The 12,245-nt window shown below is 43.1% G+C and overlaps 1 protein-coding gene across 5 annotated transcripts in view; it reads right to left on the bottom strand.

The window, feature by feature from the left end:
* The window catches only part of CCDC93 (coiled-coil domain containing 93), a 100,192-nt gene that overhangs the window by 53,780 nt on the left and 34,167 nt on the right, over positions 1 to 12,245 (bottom strand). For 4 of the 5 annotated variants that reach the window (XM_055262421.2, XM_063631309.1, XM_055262422.2 and 1 more), the window contains 4 exons: positions 9,122 to 9,158; positions 6,287 to 6,379; positions 5,949 to 5,999; positions 5,020 to 5,106 (listed from right to left, as the gene is read on the bottom strand). In XM_055262421.2, coding sequence (XP_055118396.1) covers positions 5,020 to 5,106; positions 5,949 to 5,999; positions 6,287 to 6,379; positions 9,122 to 9,158 — 268 coding nt within the window. The remainder of the gene's footprint in view (positions 1 to 5,019; positions 5,107 to 5,948; positions 6,000 to 6,286; positions 6,380 to 9,121; positions 9,159 to 12,245) is intronic. The other variant, XM_055262423.2, reaches the window with a different exon arrangement.

Genomic DNA, 12,245 nt, shown 5'->3' with positions numbered 1-12,245 from the left:
ATTTTCAAGGTGTATTACTGAGACCCTGAAGGTGGCAGCATTGCCAGTGTCCAGTTTCAGCCCAATCTGTGGCAGTATGATTAAAAGACCAATAAGCAAACCATGGTGGACAACTCTACAATGGCCCCATGATTCTCACCTGCTGATATTCACACCTGCCTTTGTGTAACCCCTTTCCTTTGGGTGTGGATGGAAGCTGTGCCTTGCTTCTAACCAACAGAATACACCACAGAGAAGAGGCAGTCTTTTGATTACATATATGTAATTACGTTATATAAGTCTATAATGCCTGCCGTGCAGGGAGAAGCCCTCCCTTGCTAGCTTTGATGAAATAAGTGGCAATGTAGGGGAGGCTCATGTGACAAGGAACTGAGGGTAGCCTCCAGCTAACGGCCAGCAAAAACTGGTGACCTCAGTGAGCAGGTTGCAAGGTACTGAATGCTGCCAACAACCATGTAAGCTTGGAAGCAAATCCTTCCCCAGTAGAGCCTCAGATGAGACTGTAGCCTTGTAAGAGTCACAGAGGGTGCTGCTAAGCTGTGCCCAACTGCTGCCCCACAGAAACAGTGAGATAATAAATGTGTGTTATTTTAAGTGACTACATTTGTGGCAGTACTGCCACACAATAGCAGATAACCACACAAACAATGTGAGAATGAGAAAAGCAGCCCCTGACATCTGAAAGCTAGCCTGGTACTATTAGCAAGGCATTGATGTTGGTGGGAGGCTGACTTGCACTCATAACCAGGCCTTGTTGCAAAACATAAACAATTTCAAAGAACACCAATACCAGACAACGCCACCCTATGACTATGAGTATGTCCGAACATGGACGAAAACATAAACATTGTCTGAATCACAAAAATGACCAAATATCTCCTATATGGGCTATTACGCATACATAGCTTTAACCTTGATTCATTTTCCCCATGTCTTAGAGATAAGATTTATTAAGATATTCATTGACAGACTCACCCCTCCTTACAGCATCGAACCCAAAGCAAAGCCCCACTTCCTTGAACCCTCCTTCAAGTCACCTTACATAAGTCCAAATCCTATACTAAGTCCTTTCTGACACTCTCTTACTGAAAGGCCCCATGATTCCCATTGGTATGTGTTCTCCCTCACTACAAGCAGCAATACGCCCAACTTGTTCAACCACAGATATGTTCCTAGTTGAACAAAACTAGGTCTTTGACTGGAGAACGCTGACAAAACAAAAACAAATCAAGCAAATAACAAAAACACCATGCATGACTTTACCACAGAACTTGCATAAAATAGAAGTATAAACCAATAAAACAAGAAAGAGGCCATACTCAGTTGAGCTATAAGACATAAAAACAGAATCAACTATCTCCAAATGAGTAGAAAGAAATTATCTGACAAACAGTAGTAGGATAAGTGGATATGAATAGGAAAACTAGGACAGGTCCCCACTTTAGGCTAAAGAAGAATAAATTCTACATAGGTTAAAGAATTAAACATAATTAATAAAAGACCAGCTGAAATGCATTAACTATTTTACCAGATCCATGGAGAAACAATGAACCTCTCATTTGGAAATAAGAACAAAAAAAAAGACTGACCAACTTGAGTACAAATTCCTTGTATATAATGAAAAACAATACAAAAGTAAAATAAAGTGCCTGAGAAATACTTGCATCACAGTGACAATATATTTAAATCTGACGTATATACTTTATTCAAATTCACAAGGAAAACATTACTAGAGTATAGTCTATAACAGACAATTCAGAGAAGAACACAGAGTAAACAGTCCTGTATTCAAACCTGGAACTTATTAGTTATATGGTACTGGATGAGTTCTCTGTAACCTGTACTTACACAGAACCATCTTCAATCCTCTCAGTGGTCTACAGAGCTGCCATTTTATAGTTACTACAGTAACAAGTTACACAAACAAAAAAATCAAAGCTGCAAATATTGGCGGCATATGCTGGGAAGTCCCTTCACAACTGATAGTATTTTATGTAGTTGTAACACACAGAGGGAGTCATAACCAATCATCCAACACCTAGAAAACCTCTCAGCAGAAACTATCTGATCATATTTCACAATATTATCCACAATGGCAAACAGAAACAACTTAAAATTGTGTCTAACAAAAAAAAGTTTAATGAATTGTGCTGTATTAACACATAAATTATGTAGTTATTAAAATAAACGGGAACGGCCAGCCACAGTGGCTGAGACCTGTAATCCCGGCAGTTTGGGAGGCTGAGGTGGGAGGATGGCTTGAGCCCAGGAGTTCAACACCAGCCTGGGCAACATGACAAAACCCCATCTCTACAAAAAATACAAAACTTTGCCAGGCATGGTGGTATGCGCCTGTAGTCCCAGCTACTTGGGAGGCTGAGACGGGAGGATCACCTGAGCCTGGGAGGCCAAGGCTAAAGTGAGCTGAGATTGTACTACTGCACTCTTTGCCTGGGCAACAGAGTGAGATCCTATCTCAGGAAACACACACACCCACCCATACACACAAACACACACTTAGAAAAATAAAAATAAATAAACGGGAAGGCTAGAAAATATTTAGGATGTGATGTGACAAAACAAAAAAGAATGAAGACTACAAAAATGAAAATAAAGCTATCGACAGCTGAAGAGTTATAATGTGCCAGGCACCGTTTGAGGCATTTTGGTCACATTTCATTTAATCTTCCCAACACCTGTCAGAAAAGTAATATTATTCTCATTTTATAAAGCAGATACTAGGGCAAAGAGAGGTTAAATATATGGCCAAGGTCACACAGCTGGGAAATGGAAAAGGCAGAAATGAACCAAGATATGGTTTCAAATGGTGTGTTTTTAATCACTGTACTCACTCACTGTCCTACCTCTTTTAGACATATATGATGATTGCAACTATACACCAACTATGAAGATCTGGGAACAAACACTGTAAAATAATATGCAAATGTCAAATAACTGCAATATGGGAATAGGATTAAAGGCAATTTAATTTTGAAAAACCATCAGCTTTAATGCTATATTACCTACCCAATGAAAACAACACAATTAAGTAATGAATGTTTGACACCTCCGCTTCTCCACCAGAAGTTTAACTACAGTCATCTCTTAGTATATGTGGGGGACTGGTTCAAAAACCACCTGCATATGCCAAAATCTGTGCACACTCCATAGTCGGCTGTACAGAACCCATATATATGAAAAGCTGGCCCTCCATATACACTGGTTTTGCATCCCATGAATACTGTAGTTTCCATACACATCTGGTTGGGAAAAAATCCACATGTAAGTGGACCCACACAGTCCAAACCTGTTGATCAAGAATCAACAGCATATATGTCCTTAGAAAAAATCTTGGCACTGCTTCCTGTCCAAATTACTCCTAATTTCACTCTTTTCTAGAAGAATGGAATGGAGGTAGAGAATGGTCCAAGACAGATAAAACAGAATGTATCCATCAGAGTTGGATAGAGATCACTGGTCAAGGGTGAGGAAGAAAAACCTTATTAGGAGATAAAAACACAGAGAGATCCAGAAGGAGACGTGCAAAATGCAGAATAACTGGGGAAGTCAGGTGAGCTTCAGGAGTCCTAGGCAGGGGAAAGTGTGCAAAGAGAGACGCACTGCCAACCACAGGGGGCTCTACCTGCCTGCTTTTCCTCTTACAATCATCAGAGCTCCTATGTGCTCCCTGTAGAAACAGCAGTGGGTGCTCTATCCAGTTGTCTTTTTTTTTTTTCCTGAAAAACTGGGTTCAGCAATGCTATGTGGCAACATAAGGGCGGGTATAAACTCACACTCTTGCCATTCAGATGTGTGTGCTGACAGGAAACGAAGACACTTTCTTCTCAGACAGTGAATTAATACTCTTTCCACAATTACATCTTCATTTGTACTTTTAGGATAACAAACATCCTTTTCTGGTCAAATTTCAGACTTTGAGCAGTGTCATCTTTCTTAGGTGGTAATGGAAAGACAGGACACTCTGGATTCTATGAGATTGGACTAGAAAGCCCATGTTAAGAAACACTTACTTGGGGGAGTGGGGAAAACAAAGGAATCTCACCCCGAGACATTCCAAGCTGTTTTACTCACTCATATTCGCTTGCACAAGTGTCCTTCAAGTCTCCCTCCCAGAGGTTGCCACGGATGGCAGCACTAGGCATTTTAAACAGTTTTCCAAAAGTCTTGGGGGTGTTATAGCCGATAACACCTCCAGATTACTGGGGACAATTTTTCCCTAACTATATCACCTGTGCAATCACTTCAGAAGAACATGTCACAGAGAGTCAGGGCAGAGCTAATTTGTAGTAAAAGATTCTGAGAAAAGGAAAGCAAAGCTGGATGCTTTAACAGACATCAACATTTTAGGGGGACAGGGCTGGGGAAGGAGGGATGTGCAACAATGTCCTATAAATCTGATTTTACTGATACTACATCTCAGCCAGACCAGAATCAGTTATGTGCAAAATGATTAATCACCATCTCCCTGAAATATTCAAGGTCCTCCTGTCTTTTCTTAGGATGGAAAAAAAAAAAAAAAAGCAAACTCTGAAATATGATTTCAGGCTTTTCTTCATTCTATAATCTTTTAATAAAGTAGAACAAAAAATTTTGCCTTGGGTTTGGCTGAGTTATGGGGTTTATCTCCTAAGTGGCAAAGCTTCATTCCTTAGCCTAATCATCAAACTGAGCCCACGTTATAAGAGGCCTGATAGAGAAGAAAAAATGCTCATCCCATACCCTCAGGCATGAATTTATCAAATGTGATAACTGCTCTGTGAGACAGGTTTTCTCTTTATATTTACAGAAAAGTGGGCACTGCAGGACAAAATTAATTTAACTAACGGGCAAGTGCTGATAGCTGGTTGTGCATGGTAAAGCCCGGTGTGTTTCTGACAAACGTGGCTGGTGAGTTACAAGAGAACACAGGGCACTGCTGGGGTAGTGGGGTAGGGAAGTGGGAGAACAAAGCCATGGAGCACTATCTGGGGCACAGACTCCAGCTGGGCCCCCACCTACCTTCTCCGCATACTCGGACACAATCTGCTTGATCTCGGCAGAGCAGAGTCCCACGATCTGGCCCACGGAGCTTGCGGTGAGACGGCTCTGCAAGCATATGGAGGGAATGTTCTCAAGGCCAAGCCTTGTCTTCCACAGCACTGGAAGATCTGAACACTCTATTATGGTAAAACAGATAATATTCCCAGGGGAAAAAATAATTTGGCTTTGCCACATATTACCAACAAGAAGGGAGAAAAGAAGCCTCAGGACAAACACGCAGCTACCTCCCGAGTCACTGAGCAGACGGTGCTAGATCCTCCTCGGACCTAGGCACCCCTGGAAAATGGTTCTTCCCTTCTATGTCCCACCCCAAGGTCTCACCTCCTGAGGGTCACCAAACAGAGCCTGCAGGGGATTTGGCAGGCCTAGGACACAGGGAATAGAGAAGAGCATGGGAAAGGTCAAAGAACCTCAGAACTCTAAAATATCTCTTTACTACCACAGGTCTTCCCAGGCCTCAAAAAGAATGATCCTTTCACACTTGGCTATACCTTCTGGACAGGCTTTGAGCTCTGGAAAGACCAACTATAATCTCAAAATTCCACTTCCTACCTAGATAGTGTAGGAAGAAAGCAGAAGACAAGAGCTGCCTCAGCATGAGGCATAACTCGCAGGCCAGCTCCAGCTCTTCTGCAGAGGTCCTGTGAACCTCCCAGCAGGAATATTCTGCTTTCGCAAGGGTCCTTCAAGTCTCCCTCCTAGAGGTTCCCATGGGTGGCAGCACTAGGCATTAAAAACAGATTACCAAAAGGAACTCCTTGGGGAAGAGGAGGTACTGTGTGTTGGTGAGAGGGGGCTCTGGAGAAGGTGGGCTCTCTAGGAGAAGACCCCAGCAGAGCAGGGTGGTGCCAAGTCCCCATCCCCACACCTCTCTGACTCCCACTCACCTCCTCATTTGCCATAGCGGTCATCTTGGTCATCAGCGACTGAATACGCTGCTGAAAGAGGAATGGATGGGAGCAGCAGTGAGTCGTTCTGAACACGTACGACAGAAGCAACATGCCTACAAGGATCTTTGCGGTGATATCCAAGGGTGTCTTCCTTGATCTCGTCTTACGTGAGCCTCAAAGGCAGGTGATAAAACGAAACTGGAGGGTGTGAAAGGCCTGCTCACAGCAGCTGGCTGTGGGAGGTGGTGGCCATTTGGGAATGCTAGGGATAAGAGTACAATTTCTCCCAAAATGACTTACACAGAAACCTCAGAGGGCCTACATGGACCACACACCTCTTCAGCTGCTCGAAGCTCATCTTCCTCGTGCGCATCAGCTTTTTCTGTAGCTGACAGCCCTGCTGGAAGTGCTGTTTTCTTGTCCTCAGCCTGCAAGGGAAGATGTGAAAACAGCTGAGCACAGGAGATGGAGACTCAGCAGAGAAAGGACAATACTGCCAAGAGGCATGAGTCTGTGAAAAAAACACAGACCTGCACAGCAGCAGCACCCTGAGAGAGTGGATACTCCAAAGGCCTGAACCTCCACTCGAGTACAGGGTGGGCAGGTTAAGCTTCAGGAACTGGCAAATGCCTGTTTCCACGTCCCAGCTGCTCACCAATTAAATTCAGGCCACACACATTTGCCTGACTTACCCTTGCACTTTGACTGGGCCTTCCCCCTACTTTAACACTTTCAAGAGCAGATCACTACTAAAGGAGTGTTTCTTCAAACTGCCCGTTAAGACCAATTAGTGGGACATAAAAGTAATATGGCAGGTACAACTAGCACCTGTATAAATTAACACAATAGAACATGCCAGAGTGCTTTGTAGTGAGGGGTTAAGTATTGCTTAGTGAAACTTTTGTTTTGGGGGTATTAGTGTGTGTCTACTGAATCATGATGAAAAATTACACGTTTACTGCTCAGAGTAATCAAAACAGTTTGAATACCACTGGTCTGAAGAAGGAAAACTGCCTTATCTAATGATCAAGCAGCATGCTCTGGACTCAGCCCCAGGCTCTAAATGAACCACGTCAAACTCAAGGCACCCTGGATTAACTGCTGCCTCCTCAATCATGGGCTGTAGGTTTTAAGTCTATCTCTGCCATCCACCAGCTGGGTGACCTCAGGCTTACCTCTGATCCCTGCACGTTAAGGACTTCTAGGGTCAAAAGAGAGGTTTGGTCTCAAATGCCCTTCTTGGACCATCCCAACTCTAGGTTCCTTTTCTGTAACGAGTCTATCACTGCCCATGGGAACACTCTGAGCTGCTAACTGCTTGGACACATCTACAGGGGATGAGACTGCTAATTCAAATGTGCCGTCTGACATAAAAATGACAGGACAAGCACAATTTGAATACTATTTCAGGGACATCTCATGATTTTTCCAATCATAACCAAATTGCCCAGTCATATATAAAGACAATCTTTTCAGACTTAAATTACATATCAAATTAAATATACATATCAAACCCTTATTATATACCAGATAAAACATGATACACTCAAATCCAGAAAACACCTTGCTCTGTAGGAAATCGTTATTCAGTTGACTAAAAAAACACAAATGGGGAAAAAATAATGAGAAAACTAAAAAAGAAGATATCATAATCAGTACATGACTAAGTACTAATAACTAATACTGATATTAATAATGTTTATTAAATGTTTACTATGTGTTGGATCATTCTAAGTCCTTTACATTTCAATCTTCACAATAATGCTGTGAGATAGGTACCATGACTGCCCCCATTTTACAGATGCTGTCAACTAATGTACAAAGATTCAGTAAATTATCCAGAGTCACTCAGTGAACAGAGGAGCTGGAATCCTAAACCTGCCAGTCTGGCTTTAGAACAGTGCTCCTAGTCACTGCTGGTGCCTGCAGTGACTGAGACAACAGTCACCACAGGAAGCAGAGGGGGAGTCTGGGGAGTGGGTACAATGGAGTGGGTGGCAGGGGAACAGCAGGGGGAGTGTGTCCTGTTCAAGAAATCTGGGGATCAGGTGGAGAATGAAAAGAGGTTAATAACCAATCTTTTTTTTTTTTTTTTTGACAGAGTCTCGCACTGTCGCCCAGGCTGGAGTGCAGTGACGCGATGTTGGCTGACTGCAAGCTCCGCCTCCCAGGTTCACACCATTCTCCTGACTCAGCCTCCCGAGTAGCTGGGACTACAGGCGCCCACCACCGTGCCCGGAGAATGTTTTTTTGTATTTTTAGTAGAGACGGGGTTTCACCGTGTTAGCCAGGATGGTCTCGATCTTCTGACAATAACTGATCTTTTTAAGAGGCCACTGAGAAGGCAGTGGCTATGAGCACAGGTTTGATATCAGACCTCTAGGTTCAGATTCTTATTAAGTTCACTTTAGAGCTATGTGACCTTGGACAAATCACTGAGCCTCTCTGAGCATTAGCTCTCTGACCTAAAAAGCAGAAATAAGTATCCTCCTCATAGAGTTGTTCAAGGGAGTAAGTGAAAACATACAGAGCCCTTAACATAGAGCCTGGAACAGAGAAAGAGTTTAGCACCATAACATTTATGTACCTGTCCTACTGCTGACAATGAAGCATCATTAATAAACACATAAATTAACAGAAATCTTTGGGTATCCTTTGTGAAGTTAGAAAAGCCATCCTGATTTACCTGGCTCTTCCATGACTGGCTGTTTCAGCAGAGGGCAGGCCTGTAATTCACAACTGTGCTCTACCTAACATCCTGTTCACATCTGTCTGGAGTGTCTCACCTCAGATGAGGAGTATTCTGGGAGCCCTGGCAGTGGACTTCATCTTCATACTGTAGAGCTACTAGACCCCAAGTGACTGACCCTGGACCGCAACTTTCAATCACCCCTCATTTCCAGCCCCAGGAGGAGACTGCTGCTTTGCTCCCCAATCTGTAGAGGTGGCAAGCTAGAAAAGCCAGGACGGAGATGCAGGGGCCAAAGGCAGCTCACACATCCCTGCCATCCCAGCCTGTCCAGGGACCAGGGTCTGGGCAAAAGCAGCCCTGCCACATCCCCTTCCTGGGTTTCCCAGGAAGCTGCTGCCCAGCCTGTGAGTGTTAGTCACAGGTGAAGGGAGTCACTTCCATCTCTCAAGTATTATTTTATTATCAATGTTTTTCTTACCTTCTCCATTTTGCTCTGGCGGCTAAATCCATATCTCCTGCAGGCCACAAAAAAGGAGTTTAATTACTACTTAAAAAATTACAATAAATTCAGTGAAATACATTTTGGTTGACTTTTTACATGAAAAACATCAAGAGAATTTATGCCATTTGGTGACTTGAGAAAATGTTACAAGTGCCTAAATTACAAACATATTCCACTGTCTTTTTAATAAAGGGCCAGCCACCCTACTTGCTATGCAAATACTATAATGTAAATTGGAACTCTCAGACAGTATAAAGTGCAACATTTTCCTTAAGTGCAATTATGACTTTTTGAATCAGCAACTGCATTTCAGAGCCACAGTTTAAGCTAAAAGCCTTAAAAATATCTATACAAACAACTGTAAATGTGTTTCCTTAAGCCAAACATGCGCTTTAATGGCTACTTCCATAACTTAGAGTCTAGCACACTTTTTATTCCCAAACATAATCCAAGCATGATGCCAATAATGTGTACTCACTTCACACAACCTTAAATTAAAAAAAAAAAACACAAAAACACAATTCAGTTTCAAGTAGTTTATTTTCTGGCCCTAATTAATCTTTTTTTTTTATTATTATACTTTAGGTTTTAGGGTACATGTGCACAATGTGCAGGTTTGTTACATATGTATCCATGTGCCGTGTTGGTTTGCTGCACCCATTAACTTGTCATTTCTCAAAAGAAGACATTGATGCAGCCAAAAAACACATGAAAAAATGCTCATCATCACTGGCCATCAGAGAAATGCAAATCAAAACCACAATGAGATACCATCTCACACCAGTTAGAATGGCCATCATTAAAAAGTCAGGAAACAACAGGTGCTGGAGAGGATGTGGAGAAACAGGAACACTTTTACACTGTTGGTGGGACTGTAAACTAGTTCAACCATTGTGGAAGTCAGTGTGGCAATTCCTCAGGGATCTAGAACTAGAAATACCATTTGACCCAGCCATCCCATTTCTGGGTATATACCCAGAGGACTATAAATCATGCTGCTATAAAGACACATGCACACGTATGTTTATTGTGGCACTATTCACAATAGCAAAGACTTGGAACCAACCCAAATGTCCAACAACGATAGACTGGATTAAGAAAATGTGGCACATATACACCATGGAATACTATGCAGCCATACAAAATGATGAGTTCATGTCCTTTGTAGGGACATGGATGAAACTGGAAAACATCATTCTCAGTAAACTATCGCAAGGACACAAAACCAAACACCGCATGTTCTCAGTCATAGGTGGGAATTGAACAATGAGAACTCATGGACACAGGAAGGGGAACATCACACACCGGGGCCTGTTGTGGGTTGGGGGAAGGGGGGAGGGACAGCATTAGGAGATATACCTAATGCTAAATGACGAGTTAATGGGTGCAGCAAATCTATGTATTTTTAAAAAGCAAGTATAACAATGCAAAATCCATTCAACCCCCAACACAAAGCAAAATGCAAACCACCCAGCCTCATACACCTTTAAGTGATTTGTAAGAAAATAAAGTTAATGCAAACATTTAAGAAGAACAAATTGAGCCGGGCGTGGTGGCTCACGCCTGCAAAGTGCTGTAATCCCAGCACTTTGGGAGGCTGAGGCGGGCCTATCACCTGACGTCAGGAATTCGAGACTAGCCTGGCTAACATGGTAAAACCCTGTCTCTACTAAAAATACAAAAAGTAACTGGGCATAGTGGCACACGCCTGTAGTCCCAGCTACTTGGGAGGCTGAAGCACCAGAATCACTTGAACCCAGGAGGCAGAGGTTGCAGTGAGCCGAGATCATAGCATTGGACTCCAGCCTGGGTGACAGAGCAAGACTCTCTCTCAAAAATAAATAAATAAAAATAAAGAACAAGTTTAAGGCTACTCTCTGCCTCACTTCTTGGCTGTGTGCTCACCTGGTCTTGGTCCTCTAGCTTCACTCCCCACACTCTTCCTGCCCATTCCTTGTCCAATTTCTGCATTGGCCTGATGCACATTTATCAATGGCAGGCCTCTTCCCTCAGGAGAAAACAGAACCTCCTCAGGAGCCTCATAAAGCCTCTCTTCCATGGCTCAGCCTAACAAGTGTTTCACCTCACCACCAGCAGCACCTTCTGTGTTCCTATTACACTTAGTACCTGAACAGAGAGCTCTGAACAAACTAAGCTGTTCCCTTCTCTCCCCTGCTTCCCTACTCACCCTCCACTCCTCAGCTCTAAAGCCTCCTCCCCTGTGAAGCATCCCCCATGCACACGTGCTCAGCCTGGCCTATCCATCCCTGCATCTGTTCATGCTCCTCTCACTTCCCAGATGGTGATTACATGTAACTGTTACTTATCTGTATCATTCTCCTGAGGGCAAAGATTCTACCTTTATATCTGGTTTTTCCAATATTCACTGAACAAACAAACTAAACATCAGTGAAAAAATGCAAAAATCAAGAAGCCAAAAGTATCATCTGACCTTGCAACAGATTGTCATATAACTGGGGAGACCAAAAAGTCACTGCTGGGCAGTGTGCCCACCCTTTAGAAATAAACCTGTAGGTCCAAAGTGTAGTCCAAGGTTAAATTTTGGCTATCCACACGAATTCTGTAAAGGACCTTATGGCAGAGTCCGTGGACTGGCTTAATATCTATTGCATCTTCTAGTACTGCAGAGGCTGGAAAAGAGACTATTTTCCATAGTCCCTTGCACCTAGGGTTCTGAATACTATTAAGGTTCCACCAATCAGATGCATTTGCTAGAGTTTTCAATATGGAACAGTTAAAAGGAGGAAAGCGGGACGCATAAAGGATCCATTGTGTTGGTGTGGATCACAGCAGAAACAGCCAGGTTCTGGGGCTAGCAGCTATCACAGTGGCTTCTTGGTTTTTCAGCGCTCCCTAATTTGACAGAAGCAGCGTGGTTTCCTTCCTTGTCAAGCCACTATAGCACTAGCTTCCCAATCCTACAGGCTGCTAGCTAGCTTCCTGATTTTGGAGGCAGAAGCAGCATTCTGGAGCTCCAGTTCTAATGTGAAGCTTGAGAGCTGACCCTGGCTCAGCCTAGTTCTCATCCAGTCCTGTAACCAATCCCTTCTGCTGAAACTAGTGGGAGGGTACTGTTTTC

The sequence above is a fragment of the Symphalangus syndactylus genome, chromosome 22 (genome assembly GCF_028878055.3).
Source record: "Symphalangus syndactylus isolate Jambi chromosome 22, NHGRI_mSymSyn1-v2.1_pri, whole genome shotgun sequence".
Taxonomy (NCBI): Eukaryota; Metazoa; Chordata; class Mammalia; order Primates; family Hylobatidae; genus Symphalangus; species Symphalangus syndactylus.
Note: the sequence above shows the minus strand (reverse complement) of the source record. Positions and strands in the feature narration are given on the sequence as shown.